This window comes from Catharus ustulatus, chromosome Z (assembly GCF_009819885.2).
Source record: "Catharus ustulatus isolate bCatUst1 chromosome Z, bCatUst1.pri.v2, whole genome shotgun sequence".
In the NCBI taxonomy this organism is placed as follows: Eukaryota; Metazoa; Chordata; class Aves; order Passeriformes; family Turdidae; genus Catharus; species Catharus ustulatus.
The window spans coordinates 4,617,071-4,637,689 of NC_046262.2; the positions used below are offsets into that span (position 1 = coordinate 4,617,071).

The following is a 20,619-nucleotide window of genomic DNA, read 5'->3' on the forward strand; positions in this document are numbered from 1 at the left end:
GCAACTCATGGGAAAAATTCTATAGGTAAGAAGGAACACAAGAAAAGAAACTTAACCCCCAACAGTGAAATACACAAAGGTTTCACCTTTAAGAATTGTATACTCCTAAAGACAGAATTTTATGTAGTTATTCAAGGGATTCAGAATTTATTAAAGACAAAATACACATAATACACTCATGGTATTATACAGTGGTATCACGCCATGGCAGATAACCTATTACATGTATTAACTCCAGTATGTCAAAGTTTTTGATAACATACCAAAAAAACCCCAAAAACCCTTCATTTAAAACAAAGTAACTTACTTCTCCTCAGCAACTCAGCTTGTTTGGTTTTTCTTCTTTTCAACTGTCTTACTTTAAATTAATGATGCCACATGAAGTGCTAACAGCCATCAGATTTTACAGGACAAAGTCAGAACTTTGTAAAAGATTATTAAAAACAAAATAAACCTATTGATGTTTTTCAATTTTCAACAATACTTGGTGTTTAGAAGATAAGGCCTAAAGCACAAACCTACTTACATTTAGTATGTTGTAGCAGCCTCAGTGCTGTCCTGTGCTTCGTTCTACAAGGGTTCCTAAGAGCTAAGAACAGAACATACACATCAGCATAAAAAAAAGCCACTAGCTGGAAGAGACATATCCACTTTGTCAGTCTCACTGTTGTACAAAATTCTCTAGAAAATACACTGAAAATATATGCAGAGTCACTCAACATTCAGAAACATAGACAAACATGCTGGTTGGACTATTTCCCACTGATTCAGCCAAGTTTTTCTGCTTTTGTGCCTGATTTTCTCCATTTAAAAAGTGGACAGTGAACTACACTGAAGTCTGGCTCTTCCTAAGCCTTACCTACTGTCAACATGTTCTACTTTGATTCACATGGTAACATTTATAACTTAAGAATGCTATTTTAATAGGCTGTTGCATACTCCAGCATATGAAAGGATTAATTCTAAAACACAAGACATGGTTAACAACTATGCATTAATTTTTAATGTATTTATAAAGGTTAATATTTAACAGTTTATAAACATCTCTGCAAAGCAGAATATGTTGTAGGAGTTGTAGGATGGATTTGATGATGTCTTTTGGGTTTTAATAAGGAGACAACCGTGGCCTGTCTGGTCAACTGGTACACAGTAGGTCATGCCCATATCCTTCATAATTAGATTTGAGCAGGAGGAACAGGAAGTTTCCTTCAAAAGAAATAGATCAAAAATCCTACAGTATACAGTTGAAAGGGCTGGGGGGTCAGAACTCAAGTCAAAGTGTGGCTGCTTCATAAAGATCAGAAATTGTCTGAGCACATAGGATGCACATTCAAAACATAAAGAATGAAAAATACTTTTTTTTTTTTTTCAGAATTCTCTATGTACATCTGAGAAATCCAGGCTCTCAGAATTACACCTGGAAGATACCACAAAGCAATGTATGTAGAATAAGTTAATGTGAAACAGAGGCAGTAGAGGAATATGTAAGTCTGACAGGAAAAAAACAACCATACCACAAGAAAATGATAATTGCTACAGTAATTTCACGATTATAAGGCGCACCTCCGGGAGTCAGCGAATTTCACAATTTTGTACATTATATAAGGCACACTTTTTTTTTGCAGCGAGGAGCTGCGCCGTGCGCAACAAAGTGACGAATTACTGGCAGGTGCTCAATTTGCAAACATTTTTCACAGACCGGTGTAGCCTTTAAACGCAGTCCTCCCAATGCCGCGGGCCCCGGCACTCCCGCCCACCCCCAGCACCGGCTGGCACGGCTCACGGCTCCCACCGCGCGTTCACGCCGCGTCCCGGCATCTCCCCAGCGGCTGCAGTGGGTCATGGTGCCCCCGCTTTCCCCCGCTTCTCCCTGACCGGCAGCCACGCTGCTTCTCCCTGCTTCTCCCCAGCTGCTGGCTGTGCCGCATCTCCCTGGTCAGCGGCCGGAGCACGTCCCGGCGTCCCCCTGCCTGGCAGCTGCAGCTCCCGTGGTTCCTGGCTCCCCCTGCGCAGCTGCAGCTCCTGCGGGTCCCAGTTCGGCTCGCAGCTCGCACTTCTGGGTTGGCAAATTTCCAAACTTTGTCCATATATAAGGCGCATCTGGACTACAAGGCGCACTTCCAGGTTCGGACCAAAATTTTAGTCAAAAGGGTGCGCCTTATAGTCGTGATATTATTGTACTTCTCCAAAGAAGAGCGAGCTAAAGATAAGAGAGGTATTACTGTGGCTCCTCAGCGGCGCTGTGTGTTCCCAGACAACATGAGCACTAAGCAGCTAGGGTAACAGTTCTTAAGTCACACATACAGGAGAAAAAAGGGACAAAAGCACAAAGCAAAATTGACTCACAAATACCAGTCAGATTCACATTCAATTCAGTTCCCTCTTACCTTTATAATTGAGAAGGACTTCTTCCAGACTTAAGATGCTATTTTAAAAAATATAGGAGTATTTTAGAGCATCCATTGAAGAGAGCCACACATTTATGAAGAGCTAATTACATTATTGATCATACAAACCAGATTCATTATGAACTCAACATGTGGCACAGAAGTAATTTCAGGAGTGGCCTTATTCCAGCATCAAGTAAACTGAGAAGTGAAAATCCTTGCAAAAAAATAGCAGTTACAAGCATAATCCTCTAGTGTGCCGTGTCTTAGCAGGTAAGATTAAAAAAGACCAAACAGAACACCTCAAGACTGCAACAACAAAGGTTTTTATTAGAGTGAAGAATATATAATCACTGTACAAAAAACATTTAAAGCGTGAAATACTGAACTGCTCTTTGTGCATTCCCATTGCTGAACCTGTTAGTGATCATTTAATTGGCTGCCTACAGCTGGGGTAACTTATCAACACTTTAAAAACACTTTGTAAGCAGACAAGAAATGATTGTCCATTCTAAATGATAACATTGCCCAAGGCAGGAAATAAAGGATCATGTGAATTACATTTAAAACTTACTCTAGGAACAAAGTGGATGGGGAGGGATGAGAGGGGATTGCCGTAGTTTTGTGAGGGGTTTTTCTGCACTAAGAAACTGTGGCCTCCCCTGCTTTAGCTTTGTATTTACTTATGTTTTTAAATAAGAAAATATATTAACACATACAAGGATTCATCATTAAATCCAACCTCTTCCAGTTATCTTTGGCTTGAGAGGAAGTTGCTTACTTCAACCTTTGAGGCTCCCAAGATGGTACAAACGATCATATTCCTTTAAAAAATGGTTGGTTTTAAACCTTTAATGAACAGACACTCAAAAAGCTTCTCCACCTTCTGAGTTCTCAGTTCTTCACGCTATTAAATCTGCAGCTTTTGCCTTCCAAAACTGTTTGGTAAAGTCCACAAGGGCTTGAGGAAGTCTCTGTTTTGAGCATTTTCTTGTTTCCACCATGAGCAGGCAAAAAGCTTATTTTCTCCAATACTAAAAGAAAAGAAAAAAACCACAAAGCACAGAGATTATTCAATCTGTTTACTCTCAAAGAACAAATGCTATGTACAAATTGAACTCTGTGTTTAAAAACATGGTAAAATGCCTAAGGCTAGATGATTTGCACAACTTTTTACGGGAAAAAGCAGCATGGAAGCCAATTCTATATGCCCCTTGACAAATTATTCCATCCAATACACACACAGTCCTGCTGGCGGACACGCTCTATCTTATTTTGGCATCCAGTAGGAAGAAAAACAGAAGTCCTGTGCTGAGGTGGCTGCATTCTGTGATGCAGAAGCACTGGGGCTACAGCCTGGATATATTCTAAATCCATGCAACTTCGCAGCTGACACTGAGTTTGCTCCTAAACAGATATCAGCCAAGCATTAATAAACTCCCAAAACTGTACAGTTACACTTTAGGTGAGACACCCCGCATCCCACAAGCTTTCACTTTTCTAATCACTGCTTACCATTTCAGCCCTGATCGCAACTGACTTGATTTGTAAATTTACAAGGGAAATAAAATGTGAAACTAGACACTTCAACTGTAGATTGTTTCCCTCCTCTGCAGAAATAAATAACACTGCTAAAATGAAAATTACTCTCCAGGGAGAAATGGCTATCCAGTCTTCATTAGTATCAACTAAAATTAGTATGCACCTTTTCCTCCTCTTGAGAGCTATTGCACAACACCATTAGCTTATTCTAAATGCTGAATTTATTTACTTTTGAGACAACTTTTTTTTTTATAACCATTAAGGAGACAGGCAATGCACAAAAAGGTCTGTGAAATATCTGATAAAATAACCGATTAGAGACACATTAGAAACTAAACTAAAGACGTCATAATACAGCTGTAAACTGAACACAATTTAGAATATTGTTATAAAAGAACAATACCGAGCTGATTCCAAAACACCCAGAGTACTTTATCCAAGAGCTTTACTTACTGCAGACTGACATATAGAATACTGAAATGCCATGGTTACTATAATAACCAACCTTGTTAAAAAGCTCTTAAGTGCTGCAGTAGACTGCACAGATTCCTCGCAGGCCTATTTTAGGGGTAGCAAAAGAATAAATATCTACTGATAAACAAAAAATGTGTTGAACAGCATTTTAAATGAAATATTGTGTGGCATTAGGACACATCTGTTGTTTACACTTGTGTCATAACACCTGTGTAATGCTGGGGTTTTTTTTTTTCAGACAACTTATAATACTATGAAGAACAAGGCCTGGCAATTCAATGCAGAATTATAGAAGAACAAATTGAAAGATTCAATTGGCCACTGAGTAAGATGACCCCTTTATGGCAAATTTATGACCCATTAATTGTTCATTTGTTTAACGATTTGCAGACTCCATGAAGACTACAGCAGCAAATTCTTAAGACTGCCTCAGACAAAAACATAGTAATTTTGACTGATGAAGTAATAAATAACACCAAAAAGCATCCTATTTCACCCATAATATAGAGAAAAGAGATTAATTACATTTACTTTTCTTTTTTTTTTAATACATTAATAGAGCACAGATTCTTAAGACTTGTCAACTGCTGATTAATCTGTGTCTATTCTTTTTGCATCCTCCTCACACTTAAAATCCAGTATCTTTGCAGGAAAAAACCTGCAAGCCTAAATTTTTTTGAGTATGAGTAAAGGCAGTAACTGGAACTCCAAAACTAACATCACATGGAGTCATGAGATGCTTTTAGCACTTACAAATCAAGATACTTTTTTTCATTTTAGGCACCAGATGCCCAAAGCAGAAAGGAAAGCTGGAAGCACACAGGTTGCACATTCTGCACCATGAAGATTGCACAGAGCCTCAGGAAAACATCTCCATGCTGAAATTCAGCATGGGCCAGCTGAAGAGGTAAAAACCCCAAAACAAGATAACTGTACCAGGCCCACATTAGTGGCTGTCACATCTACTTATTTGGTATCCAAAGTGTACTATACTATTGGGCTTGCACATTAACTCGCAAAAATATGAATGGAAGATGCAGGAAGATTCCAGTGCCTGCTGGAATGTGTATCAGTTTTTTGCTTAGAACACCATTCCTGGGAGCCAGAATCACAGAATGGTTTGGGTGGAAGGGACCTTAAAGATCAACAAATCCCAACCCTTCTGCCACAGGCAGGGACATCCTCCACTAGACAGCAGGCTCAGAGCCTCATCCCACAGAAAACTAGAGTAACATTGTTTAAATATTCTGAATAAATCTCTCCTGTGTTTTTAAAAGCAGGGTTAATAGCTGAAGAAAGATCAAGCAAAAGCAAGCCTGAATGGAAAAAGAAAAGGCCACCTGAATCAAACCTGTAAACTCTGACTTACTAATACACTTTCACAAATGCAGTAACAATTATCAGGGAGAGTGTGGCAGTCACCTAAGGCCAGTGAAATAAAAATACATGTCTTTAAAAAGGTGACTGTCAGTATGTGATGAAAGGAAAGGTCTGCACACATACTGGACAAATTTAAAACTTCAATCTTGAATATTTCTAATAGCTTTTTTTTTTTAATTTGAACCCTAAGGCAGATGCCAGGCATTTTTCACTTTGTCTTATGAGATTACCATCCTCTATCCGAAGTTCAAAGTAATCCATCGTGAATGACAACAAATTTTGCATCATTTCCATAAATTATATTTCCTTTTTTCACATCTCATAAAATATCACCTGTGTATTAAATACATACGTAGATGGAAATGACATTATTTCTTCTTGTCCTGCACTACAGTGCAATTCTTCAAAATAAAAACCAAGTTTAAAGAGAAGAACAGATGCATTTTAGCAAAATGGATAGCCATAACAATAGTTCTTCTCAGTTCACATCAGAATTTGACCAGCCTTTTGAAGAAAGAATCAATTAAAAACCAGGATAATGACTGGCTTTGCAGAGCAGCTTAATTTTTCCTCTTAATTCCATTTCTTGTCATGGTCTAATACTTAAGGTAAACAGTGTAATATCTTAAATCCCCAATAAACACAAACCAAATGTCAGATGGTTTTAAGGAAGAAAAAATAAAATTTGAAATTCAAAGCAGAAATGCTTTTGTGAAAATAGTTTTATTTAATATGGGAATCAAGTATTTTATTGTCTTACTGTGTATTACAGTAAGAGAGCACTGAGTAAGATTAGGTTACACATTTCATTCTTCATACAGTGTATATTGTAGTAAAAAAAAAATAACAGAGGCAATAATCTATTGCCAACCAAGATTATCAGCAAGCAGAGTGCTCTAAGATCTTCCTGAAGCCTCCTCTTCTCCAGTCTGAACAATCCCAGCTCTCTCAGACTGTTTCCCTAAGCAGAGGTGCTCCAGCCCTCTTGATAACTTTTGTAGCCCTCTGGACTGGCTCCAGCAGGTCCCTGTCCCTCCTGAGCTGGGACCCCAGCTCTGGGTGCAGTGCTCCAGGTGGGTCTCAGCAGAGCAGAGCAGAGCAGAGCGGAGCGGAGCAGAGCAGAGCAGAGCAGAGCAGAGCAGAGGGGCGGAATCCCCTCCCTGCCCTGCTGCCAACAGGGCTCTGGATGCAGCCCAGGACACATTTGGCTCTCTGGGCTGTGAGTGCCATGGCTGGGGCATGTCCAGCCTCTCACCCACAGCACAAGTCCTTGTCAGCATGGCTGCTCTTGGTCTGTTCATTCTCCAGCCTGGATGAGCATAAGAAGTTGCCCTGTCCCAGAACACCAGATTGCTAAGGCGCTTCAAAAAAATTTACAGGACCTCTCAACAAACTTGTTCTCCGTCCTTATAACTACAACTCAGTTTCATCACTGAATGATGATGAATGAACTAAAACATCACACAGTGAAGTTATGCCTTCAACCTACCACTCACAACCTCTCACCTTACTCAGCTATCACAGATACCAAAAACTGAGAAGAAAATACCTCACCTGTGCAAACTTGTGTATCTGCTCCACGACAGCTGCAAAGAGGGCATGGACACTTTCATCAATTAGACTCTGCATATAATGGACAGCTTCTTCATCAGACAGGTCCAAACGAAACTTGTCCTGCACCTGGAAGGGAAGTGGAAATGGCTAAAATTAGTTAGTTAAAAACATGCATTATTCTGTCAACACATACAGAAGCAGACACAGTAATTTTGGCTATACAGTGGAAATCTCTCTCTTACTTCTAAGCTACAGCAGATTTTTGGAAATGTACAGTGTTATTTAAAACACCTATTTCAAATCCTTTAATAAAAACCAGTGTTTAAATAAGCTAGAAACAGTCCCCTAATTCAAACTGGTAAAGCTCAAGGTCAAAAAGTCAAGAGAAGCACTTAGAAATGCAAGTTTAAGCATGACTGAAATGCTATGAGAAAAAGAGATAACATTCAACATTCACTAGAGAATGAAATGCCACTTGAGAAAAAACACAGAACTTTGCATATTAAATACAACTTTGGAATAGTCTGGATGAGTCTAATAATTTTAGAAAGGACATAACACTTTGTTACTCTAAGCATATTTTCAGGTAACGTTTGTCTTTCAGAAGCAGTAAGGCAGTTAAGCAAAGAACACAGAATGGGAGGAAAGTGTGAGCAAATCAACTCCATCAAACCTGACCTTTGTATGGTGAGTGAGAATTTCATTAACTTTGATTGTATCCACTGTCCATGAACAGTTGGTTGGAGACACTGCTACCCCTTATGTGTTTTTTTTTCTTTTGACAGCAACATTGTAGCAGTAACACATTCTGCTTAGTACTTGCAGCTTGTACATGAGTTAAAAGCTGAATGCACAGTAATTAAGAATACAATACCTGTATTTTCCTATTTCCATCTTGGCAATGCCAAGAACATTTATGAAGAGGCAGGAGATGCCTTTCTGTGACTTCCAACTAAGTCCAAGAAAATTGGTAAATTTCCCAACATACTGGAGCCCAGCCCTAACTCCACTGAACCTGGTTTTATGCTTTTCCCCCCTTGAAATCTCTTGTGGTAAGCCTAGATCCTAGCACTGCCTAAGCAATACTATGGCCATCATTTAAAGCACTAGTTACCTTACGAACCAGTGCTGGTAACAGTATGTAAATTGCCCAGCAAATTCACATTAGTTGTAGAAGATTTATTGCTGAGATGTAGTCACATGCTTTATTCTCATAAAGACAAATATCAAACAATTCAAACTCTTGTGGAGACCATCATATTCAAGTATTTCAGCCTCCTGTATAATGAACTAGGTAAAATAGTATCAATCTCTTTTACGCTATCTGTATGCAAAGTCAGAATGTTTCACATCCTAGGTAAATTGTTTCAATGATTAATTGCCCTGTTTAACAACTGTGACTTATTTGCTATCTGAATTTGTCCAATTTCCATCTCAAACACTTGAGCTCATTAAAACCTTTTATATTACTGAGCTGTCAATCAGAAATCTCTCTCATGTAGGCAAATACCAAATGATTTGTTTCTTAATCTTCTTGTGGCTGTGACTGTAAAAGTCAAGTCTTTCCTGAACATTTTCCATAAATGCACTATCTTTTAGTCATTGACAAAAATGTGAGCCAAGTTATTTCAACAATTTTCATAATAAAATTTATGAAATTTCATAATTTGTGAGGTGATACTACCTTCATGTCCTATTTTGTATGCTTTCTACACACCAAGGATACCACATACTCAACCACTCTCTTTAGGACAGCAAAAATGCTCCAGGATTTCACTTGAGTGTTAACTCATTTACTAGTTAAGTATAAATAACTCTGTGTTCCTTTCAAAGGCAACATATTCCAAAATAGTGCCCTTCAGCACTGTAATCAAAAGACTAAGTTAGCCAGCACAGTATAGAAAAATTATAGAATTATGGAATCCATTAGGTTGAAAAACCATAAACTTTCTCCATTCAAAATAACCATTATAATTGTGCTGTTGATATGTTGGAAGTAAGCATAAAATGAGTTTTTCCTCAACTTCCTCTCAGACGTTTGATCAATATGAAAGAATGGAATAAGCAGAAAAGTTCAAACTTGCATTGAAGTATGTTATCATTGAGAGATTCAGCAGACTACTCCAAGAAGTTCTTGTAATGAAGAACTTTCATCTTCGTAACAAACAGGATGAGAAGGAAGTTTATTAACTCCCACATCAGAAGTTTTAGACAGTAATGACGCACATGGTAGAATCCAAAGGAATTTAATGGACTACTCACATGCTTGCAATTATGCAAAAGCTTAAATACATCCTCAAATTACAGAGATTTCTTTAATATCTATTTTAGTGCTCACAGAAAAGGTAATGTTAATGAGAATTCAGCAAAATCACCAACTCCAGTTTCAAAAAAAAAAAAAAAAAAAAAAGAAAAAAACCAAAAACACTGTACCACTCTTTTACACAACTTTAGTAATCAAACACTTTAGCAATCTTCTAATTTGTCACAGAAGAATTTTCAGTTAGTTATATTAACATGCAGGTTCATTCTAGGGAATGAATGACTAATTAAACCCACTTCCCACAAAACAAACTGGGCACACTGATATATATGCAAAGAAATTCACCCATGGTTAGATCTTGCAATCAGTTTGCAATTAACAGAAGGATCAAATGATGCCCAGTATTAGATGTTTGCATGAAAGCTTTTCAGCCCTGCGTTAAAACTGATTGCTGAAATGTAGATGAGAAGAAAAAAGGCAAAATTACAAATTACCTCTTGAGCTGCAACAGCAGCAAGATTAATACACACTGATTTATAGTTCCTGTAGCAAAGCAACTGTAATTCTTATTTGAAATCTCCCGAGTTCCAGTGTGGGATGAGTTCTAAAAGCTGACAGTTTCTCAAAGATGACGTCAACAGAAGAGATTTTTGCATGGTGTTAAAAATAGAGGTGAATTTGGGGGGTAAAATTCTGATGGGATAAACAATTATTACACACTTATGAATGATGACCACCATGAAGGCATCAAAAAGACATTACACCTAAAGACTTAGTCAGAGCTCCCGTTTTGATGGTTAATAGTTCAGGATTTGTGAAAAAATAAGCTTCACTGATCTAGCTGAACTCTTGCTTTGTTTCCAGAGAAGGAAACATTTAAGCTCTGTTCAATATACAAATACTCTTTTGAAATATTAAATTTCAACAGCAGAACTTGAATGTTCCAAGGATGAAGAGGTTTAGTAAGAATAGTCTGTCAGATACTGACATTCAACTTGAAACTAAAGTCATCCACTTCCTATCCCCCTGAACAGAGACTAGTTTAGTATCAAAGTGTACATACAACAAGAGGATTGAAGAGTTGTATGAAACTGTTTGACTAGAAATTTTACTATACTTCAGTTAAATTTGAAGCACTCCGTAAGGCAGTTCTGTCAGTTACCCTGATACTACTTCTATTTTTCAAAAGACAAAAATTAAAAGGGGAAAAGAACATCACGGACAGTTTAGAAGAAAATATTTGGGAGTGAGGGTGAGGTGACAAGCATGTCAGTGTAATTTACTTGTGGCTTAACTGTTGATGATGAAAAAAGGTGATCATCACTTGCAGCAGAATCACACAGAAGATGGGAAGTTAGCAAGGTAACAAGTCAAAGAAGGGGAGAAATATTTTACAGGAGCAAAAAGGAAGAAATACCACTTAATGATTATAATACACCATGATTATCTCAAAAATCCAACTCAGAGGGGAAGAGCTCAACATCTACCAGAATAACAGGCAATGTTAACTGATGGTATACTCAGACTCCATTCTTTTCCTTGAGGTGTCTTCAAAGAGAACTAAAATGAGTAATGTTTGGAAAATGGCATCAAAGATGTTCTGAGAGGCTGATTTCACAGAAAACTCACAGTAAGCCCCACAGAGCTGTGTAAAGTAGAAAAAAAATGATGACAAAAGAAGAGATGAAATATTCAAGAAAACACTAATCATGTTATGAAGAATGGTAGCTGAAGATGTGAGAAAATGAATCTCCAAGTTCAAACTTCTGTCTTTAGCTATTTTGTATTTTTGGAAGTGTGACAGGCCTAGGATTGAGAAATCACATGAAAATACAGCTGAGAGTAGTACTACAGTGGGCAAGTGCACTTCCCTGCAGTTACAAGATTTTCACTTGGGCCTTTTGTTCCCGAAGCACAAGACTGCCCTCTCCCTTTCACCAAAGAGCAGATTTGTATGGACTTTTTTGAACTCAAATCAGACCTACTGTACAATATGGACCACAGCTATCATATTAAACTCTGGAATTTTTCATTAGCAAGATCTTTTCACTTGTAAAATGTTACCTGAAATTGATTAGGTACTTAATGCTCAACTTTGGAAATTCTGTGGAAGCTTTAAGGATCTTCAGGGCAGTCCCCAAATCCCATATTTCATGGACACTTGTAGCTCTGTTTTTTACAACTACTGATGGTAGTAATGCATTTTAAGATGATACAGAAGATGTACATATGAAAACTCTTTGTTAATCCTGTTTAGTTTTCAGACAAATTGCTCTTCAGACATTTCTGAAGACTGGTGGGTGCTTTAGTATTTATTCTCCCAGCAACATTGAGCAGCACTGCTTATGTTTTATACAATTTTATCACACTAGTATGGGATTGCTCATAGCAACTTCAGCTGCTTTAAAGACAAACTTCATTGTTCTTTTCCAGTGGCTCACAATATCATGGATATAAGCATTACTAAAATGAGGCAAAGATCAATTAACAGCAAAAAAAAAAAAAAAAAACAGTATTTGTTAATGATTATTTTTACTGCTTTGCCATGTATTTATTACAGCAGTTAGCATCCAATATTCATGGGGCAGAAATTGGCATTAAATGCTTGGCTTAATCCTTATCACATTTCATCTTTTTCAGTAAACACTTTCCTGCTATCCCTGTTACTTGCAGTCCAAACAACTCACACCACAAACTATTCAGATGCTGTATTTGCGTGAACAACTTTATTTGAGAGACTATTCTGACAATGGTCTTTGTTTCCAAGAGTTCAAACAAAGTGTGGTTTCTAAACAAGCCCTTTAAGGGCCTCTCATGTTTATTTATTTGTTTATTTATTTATTTATTTTTAGTAGTAAGACAACAAAGATGTAAGTGAACATCTCAAATTGAACTTCTGTGAGAATTGGGGGTTTAGTTACTATGGTACTCAAAGATGACACTGTTCCAGCTCAGAGTTTCATCACAGTGGCCAAAAACTTACAATCAACTAGAGACTGATATAAAGCAACAGGAGTGCAAGAGTGTTCTCACATTTGGTTCATATTTTGGTGTTTACTCCAACTTCTGAATTTTTTTTCAATATTTTGAAATTAATTAATATGCATGAAAAATCAACAGCCTAGAAACAAAAAGCTGGGTGCGCAGCTGCAGCATCATTACCCAAATGGACAGAGAGATGAACGTCTGCTGAAGCAAAATAAGCTTGCTTGGCGATGTGACACTTTTACAAAGCATAAGCCTCCCTGGAGCAGCAAGAAAATACTACTGAAACCAACAGACTCTAACCAAGCAAAAATGATTTTACTTCTCTGTTAATTTCCTGGTGGCATTAATAAAGCTCAGGAAAACTTCCTAGCACCACCTTTTAACAAATACTGCTATTCTTGGTCATATGAAAAGGGACAGATATCCACTGCCTAAAAAGACTTATCAAGCTCCAACTTAGAAAGTCCTTTCCATTTCACTAACTTGGGAACTCAACACCCTATTATCCATTGGCTGACTGGGGAGCACATGGGAGGGGGAAAGCAGTGAGAGGTTTCACTACAAGACAGATTAAAAAAACCTGGAAAAACTAGCTCAGGTTTAGCAACAAGGTAGCTCAGCAGCTTTCTGTACCTCCAGTCATATCTCTGCTTCAGCTTTTATACCTGTAGAATAAAAATAATTTTAATTTGACATATTTAATGTTAAAAGAAAGAAAAATGTGTCTGCTTTCTCTTTTTGCTAGTTTCCAAACAATTAGACTGATCCTTTTCTTATCATGAGGGGGTGAGCCCTGTCAGTGCTCAAACACCCTTGGAAATACAGAGTGTGCCCTCAGTATTACAGCCCACACACAGATCACTTTACTGTCTCCTGGACAGTCTGTTTGTATCCTTTTTTGTGTCTGTCCAATGGTGGTGCCAAAAATGAATGAGGCTACTTTCACAAACAGTAGTTAAGCTCCTGCTTATGGGAGCCAGGTATTTGTGCTGTCTGTGCTCACAATAACCTCGCCTACAATGCAGCATCTTTGCAGCACCTTCTTTAATCAATGGACATCTGAAACAGAGCTCAGTCAATTAGGACACTGTCCTTTAATGCCTGCTGAGTCCTTTGTCTGCCAATGAATCACCGGTCCCTGATGATTTCTCATTTAAAGGTCAAATCTGCTATGAAGGACAGATAGAAACCATCTGGCTTTCCTGTAGAAAAATAAAAAGCTTTTTTTGTTAGGAGGTGACAATGCTGAATCCATCAGCTACATTAGAAGAGTGATAGTGCACTTCTTCCTTACGCAAAACTGGCTACATAATTGACTCCAGATTTCAGTCATTACTACTTAGAATTTATAGTACTGGCTAATTTTACAAAGCCCAACAATTAGCAATTAGCACTGCAGCTGTGCTGGAAATGGAAAAGCAAGGAGCAATGGTAGGAAAAAAAAGTGAGTGTAGTGATAGCTTCATTGTATTATCAGTTATGCATTGACAAGTCAATGTAACGATTTCAGCCCAGTCTTTTTCCTGAAATCTGAGAAATGGAAAAGCATATGTGAAGGGTGCAAAATTTAAAGGCAATTATCTCAGAGGCCAGAGAAAGGGAGAAAAACTGAGGAGAATCCTCTGCTACTTTTCAATTTAATTCCATTTTCTGACATTTTTGAGCCAGGTTTTCAGAAAAGTCTAAATCAAAGAGTGGAAGTAGGAGATGGTGTCATGAACCGTGAGATGAAGCACACTATACTGATAGATTTCTTTATAAATAGTATGGAGAGGACAAAAGGAGATGGAAGGATCAAAAAGACACCTGATTTTAAGCTCTGCAGTTACTTTGTCTTGGTCAAAAACTGACAAGCTTTTTGCTATAAAACTAAACATCATGAATCTGAAATGGTTTCTCCAGGTCTGAGGATGGAAACAATTTTGTGCAGCTGGTAATCCCTGTTTTCCAGGTTTCCTATGGGGAAAGTAGTGATCAAAACTGGAGCGAGGGAAGTGAGTCAGTACAACAAGCTTTTCTGTCAACTGGAAACTACCAGCCTATTTTTTCCATAAATATTGGGTAAACTCACTGAGTGATATTGTGCATACCCACTGCAAGCAGACAGCTAGTTCAGAAACCAGTTTTTCATACACTCTTCAAGAAAAGTTGTGAAACTTCACACAGAGCTTTGTTTGCTTTCAGGTCAATGCTGACTCACTTAATTTCAGTCCAATTTTAGCTGTGAGAATGCATGGTTAAGGTCAGCACTGATTTAATTTCTGAAAACAAATGCTATGCAAAGCAAGTAAGAAGGTACTGCCAAATTCTGATGTGCTCTACATCTGTATCTTCAGGTAAAGCCACATGGAGCTTCTTTTCTTTTCATGCTAGCAGGAAAAAAATATTCCCATTACCATCTTTCTTCGGTCAGTTTGTGTAGTTTGCTCTCTTTTGAACAAGAAGATTGTGAAACTTCTTTCAGGGAGTGCTTCTTTCAGAGCACTAAGATGTGCTTAGACCATCCTGTGCCAAAAACCATGTCAAAGAAGTGCAATCTATACTTATTTTACAGAACGTTGTACATGACATAAGCTACTCTTCCAATTTTGCCTTCACTTGACCTGTGTTTCTCCCAAGAAATTTCACAACTTTTGGACAAAACAACACTAGGACAATATACCTTCTGTTAGATTTTAAGCTTGATTATACAGCTACATTCTGTCAGTGAGCTCCCTGGGATATTTCACTCTTTATTAGATGGCAGAGGATAATTTGGAAAAAAGCCTCCAAAGCAGTCTGTCTTTGTTCCTCAGGTCAGTAGTTACAGTCTTTAATAATATTTTCCACACTGAGATTTTTCTAAAAGCTCTAACTTAACAAATCAGTACTAAATTCTTAAAAAATAATCACAACTCAAATCATCCAAGTTTAGAAAAGGGGAACACAAAAATTATTTCTGAATGCAGTTTTTACACCTTACGGAAACCAGCAGGCAGACACTTCCTGCAAAGCACCTTCCCGCCCACTAGTGGCACAGGATGTCCCTTTGTGGGATTAGACTGGGAGTTCAGCTACTGCCTAACATTGGAATGCTCTCCCTTTGAGAAAGTAAAATTGTTGCCATTAAAGGAAAGTGGGTTTTTTTTAGCAACAACCTTTAGAATATTTCATGCCTACTTCATAACAGCAGCATAGTTACATCTAGTAAAAAGTTCAAGTATTAAAGATCTTTATGCCAAGCAAATTGTTTGACAAAACAATTCCAGTGTAATATTTCAAAGGCGTTAAGATACAAAATATAGATACTATATACACTACTGCAGCAAGCATTCCTTTGTTTTACAAAAAAGGAAATTACTCTCCTTGCAGTTTAATCATCAAACTAGTACTCTGAATAATCTCCAAATTGAGATCAAGGTAACCTATCTGTAAGCCCAGAGCCTGATTGGCTCCAAGCCCCTAATGCAAAAGAAGGGCTCTACAGAAAAGTGAGCATGAGTGCTGTCACTGCAGCACCAATGAGGAAAACGCTGGCTATGAACTTCACCTCTACTCTTCACCAGGACACCTTCTTAGATACAGAAACATTTGTAAATCTCCACCTTTGTCTTCTGTGAAAGTGATACCCTGTTTGAAATGGCTATTGACTTGTCTCACATATCAAAGGTAATTTAATTTTGCAGGTCAGTCCAAAATGGATCTTTACCTAATTTGAGTGTGTTGAAATATATATGGATTTTTTGTTAAAGCTTTAAGGAAAAAAAATAAAAATCAATTGAGATGCTGAAAGCATTTATTCAATTTTTCTACAAGAAGGTACAGTATTATCTCATTAAATGACTGAACCAACTTACCACTCACCCCAAGAGAGGCAAGGGATCTTGTTCCTTTTTTTTATTAGTTCTAACAAAGCTTATAACTGATTTCAGATGGGCTAACGGGTATTTAATACCCCAAATAAGTTTTCCAGCACTTTATTTAAAAAAAAATCCCAAACAACAACGACCTATCCACTGTTATAAAAAAGGTTAAGACGATTCTGATCCTAGCCCATTTAAAGCTATTTTCTGGCTTATCTTTTTAAAGTAAAATAGAAAAACTAAGAGAAAACAATTACTTTTACAGGAGTTTTGAACACTGTCATAAGTGTCCAGCAGATCATAATATCAACAACTGCTTTATGGAAGGCACATCTGCTTACCCACTCTTTAGAGATCCCAGCATGATGTATTACTTTTGCACAAATTTAAGGAGTATAATTAAAGGATAACTTTGAATTAAAAAGACCAAACTGCCAACAGGGCTCAGACACAGCTGAGCTGTCAGGGAAAAAAAAAAAAAAATATATATATAAGATAACAAAAAACTTGAAAGAGCTGAAAAATTTGACTATCTTTCTCCCAATACCTTACTGTGTGAGTTTTGTTTTTTAAAGGAACAACTACACTCTAAATTAACTTAAAAGAATACTTCTCAGCTGTAGAAAATACTTTCTGGTTTTCAATTCTGTACCTTGATTTGTTAAGTCAATAAAATTATATTTTAAATTTACAGACAGTAAAACAGTTTTAAAATTGTGTTTGAAGTACTCAACTGTTGCTATATTAAAACCATCCTTTACAAGTATTTTACAGAAGTCAACATCCTATTATCATTAATTATTGAAAACACATACCCTTGGACAGCATTTCTAGAGAGTTTTCCACCATAAAATGCAATGCCAAGATAATAATAAGAAACAAGGATATTGCATATTAATTAGCAGCAAGTATCAGAGGACTCTTGGTAAAAAATATCAGAGCTCAAAAGAACACATTCAAGGCAAGGATGAACAACACTGTCACATAAGTGACCTGGCCTGGTGGAAATGGCCCATGGCAGGGGGATGGAATGAGACCATCTTTAAAATCCCTTCCAGCCCAAGACATTCTGGGCCTCTGAGATCAAATGACAGAGAACCCTGGACCAGCAATGAGTAAGATTAAAATGCATCATAATTCTCAAAGTTAGTGGTACAAACATTAAAGAACCAGCACTTCTAAAGTTCAATGAAACAACTGGTTTGAGCTCCTGATGACCGTTTCAGTCAAGCACAAATCTAAAAACTTGCCCCAAATTAGCCCCTGCACTACCTGTTGATACATACTTCATATGTTACTAGGATTTATGGTGCATTTATTCACAGGCTTTTCAATCTAAAAGATCTTTCCCCCCCTTACTGTATAAGTCATTTTTCCAATGGGTAGGCAGAGCCAAATGCAAATTCTTTATAAAGATGAAATTCTTAAGATAGGAAGGACTTGCATACTGTTGGGTCTCCTTGGGTTTCCAAGGTCTCCTCCTTGGAAAGAAATTTTCTCTGCAAGTGTAGTTACTTCCAGAACTTGGCAGGTATTGAACCATTTCAGTTGCCTACTTTAGCCTTTTATCTCCCATGTTCTATGTAAGTAACCTACTCAATCTGTAGGGCATAATTAGGGACAGAGGTGAGGTTCCAAGTATTGATAAGAAGAAATAATTTGCAGTCTTTTTCTCAGGAAAACAGTTGAGTGGAAGACTGTCATCTGTACCATAAAACACAGCTTAGCTTCCTGGATATGAAACTGAACAGCAGCAAGAACTCTTTGTATTGATTTCAAACCAAGAAACATGAAATAGAAATTGCCTGGATCCTTGAAGAGAAAAGGAAAAATTTGTGCAAGTCACAATTTAGTTTTCTTTAAGGAAATTATATTAAAACATGAAACATTTATTTGAAGATTCTGACTCTCTGCAATCACAGCTTATTGAAAACAGTGAAGAACAGCCTATTTGAGAGACAATCCACCACTTGAATAAAAATAACACTGAACTAATTTCCATTGGATACACAGGCTCCACAAAGTCTTTTGGGGAATTAAAACAGATAGCCCTTCACTATAAATCAGGTTATAAAAAACCTCAACATTTGTCTAAAATGTAAGTGTAATGAAATCTAGATGGAGACGTATCCAGTATTTTTCATGTCAACTATTGCTCAAACTCCAAATGGAGAAGAATGACTTAGGCTGGTATGAAGGACACAGTTGGAATTATGGGACACAAGTCTGCCTTCACAATAAACAAAAATTTCTTGTTCATGAAGATATACCAGCCTACTGGTTTTAAATCTTCAGTAGACTGGTTTTATAACTAGATGAAGACTGGTTTTATAAAACCATCTATAACTTAAATGTTTCTAGACTAGATGGAACAATCTTTCATGATAGTCAGTGCAGTGTTGACTGCTTCACTTCTCCTAAGCCTGATAAGGTGGGAACAATAAGGTGTTTTTAACTAAAATACCCATTGGAACAGAGTGCTAGAGCAGAGTGTGGAGTGTTGCATGGATGATAAAAAGCCATTCTGTATTCATGGGCACATCTGCTAAGTGTTTTCCAAGTACACTCTCCTATCTTTAACTTCAATGATTCTAGAAATTGCTCAAAGCTTATAAAACAGGAGCAAGTATTTTTTGAGGTGAGACACAATAAGTTAACATCACAAGTGATGGAAAATTTCATAATGAGATGCCCTGGATTACTGAAAGATACTGAAAGCTTCACACTTACCTTTTTTACAGTCTTGTCGGGTTCAAGAGCAATATCTGGAATGTTGGCATCCACCATGAGGGAAAATAAATTCAAGATCAAGTTGGAATACCTAAGCAGAAGAACAGATAGGTAAAACACTTTGTAAATGCTACAAAAGACATTTTGTAAACATCTTAATTTTTAAGAACTCATCATTTTACAAAGAACTGCTAATGCTTCAGAGATTCATTTTTAATACTAATTGAAAGTATTTATGTTAAAGAACACAAGATACTGACATTAACTTTCAAAGTTTAACCTTTAAAATATCTCAAACTGCCAAAACTGAATAAAGTGCTCTAATTTTGTTGCAATTTTCTAAAATTGTCAGAACATTTACTCTGAAACACATCAAATATAAACTATGATTTCATCTATTCTAAGTTTTAATGCCATTTTCTACCTCTGGTAGGATAAAGATATGCTAGAATACTGACTCAAAGGTTATTTTTTATTAAGAAATGATAGAGCAGCATGATATATATTCAAAGAGATGAAGTCTTCATAAATACAAAAAAAATATTTTTCCAATCACTGTAAGGGCTTTTGACATAATGAGTTAAATATTTAACCAGATCCAAGTCTTCAGTTGCTCATCTAAGTTCCAGTAATAGTGGTAGCACAGTACACGTAGGAAGTACAAATGTCATCTATAACCATTGAAAGAGACAAATCAGAGAGGAGTTTTCAGTTTTAAAATGGTGTTGGAAGCACTTACGGCATTTTTTTAGAGAACACCATTTTGCCCTTGCAGAAAATTAGCTGTCAGTTTCATTATCAAAGGATAATTTTCAAGCTGTTCAACACAAACTGAAACCCCCCGTCCTCTGCAAAAATATCTAGTTTCCTTTAAGACAAAGTATGTTACTGACTTCACCATTTGAAATATTGCTTTGCTAAGAGAACCAGAAGCTTCACACATGATAGAAAATGAACTCTTAGTAGCAAAACTTATTTATTAGGAAGCTGCTGAATATATATCAGCTGACAATTGCAAGGAGTACAAAGTATTTCAACTGAACAAAAGGTCTGCTTCATAGCTGTATTTTAAAAAAGTAAGTATTGCTCAAAAAGACATCTCTCCAGAAAAACTTAATTCCAACAAAAACTCTTGACACTATTATTGTCTGGAACTAACACTAACACATTCCAATATAAGTTTTAAGACATTATAAGAAAAGCATTAAAATCAACTGGCTAGAAATCTTCAGTGCCTTGTTTACTTAGCTTCCCCAGGGGCAAGGGGCTGGAGTCAGGAAAACTACTTTTATGATAAATTAAAAGAAAAGAAGGAAATGTTAACTCAACCATTCTGTTTCAAGTCTGGCTAAGAAATCTGGCAGTCAGGTTACTCTGCTGCTAGAACAGACACTACAGATTTTAATGAATTTTTCTTCTACTTGCCTGAAACCAGCAAATTTCTTATTAAACATGCTTA

The 20,619-nt window shown here is 37.0% G+C and overlaps 1 protein-coding gene across 1 annotated transcript in view; it reads right to left on the reverse strand.

Moving 5' to 3' along the window:
* Positions 1-2,697: 2,697 nt before the first annotated feature.
* Positions 2,698-20,619, reverse strand: part of PIK3C3 (phosphatidylinositol 3-kinase catalytic subunit type 3) — a 66,435-nt gene continuing 48,513 nt past the window's right edge. Inside the window, exons 23-25 of the mRNA XM_033085534.2 lie at positions 19,161-19,251; positions 7,338-7,463; positions 2,698-3,421 (exon numbers count right to left, since the gene is read on the reverse strand). Of these exons, the coding sequence (XP_032941425.1) occupies positions 3,407-3,421; positions 7,338-7,463; positions 19,161-19,251 (232 nt within the window). The 3' untranslated portion in view covers positions 2,698-3,406. The remainder of the gene's footprint in view (positions 3,422-7,337; positions 7,464-19,160; positions 19,252-20,619) is intronic.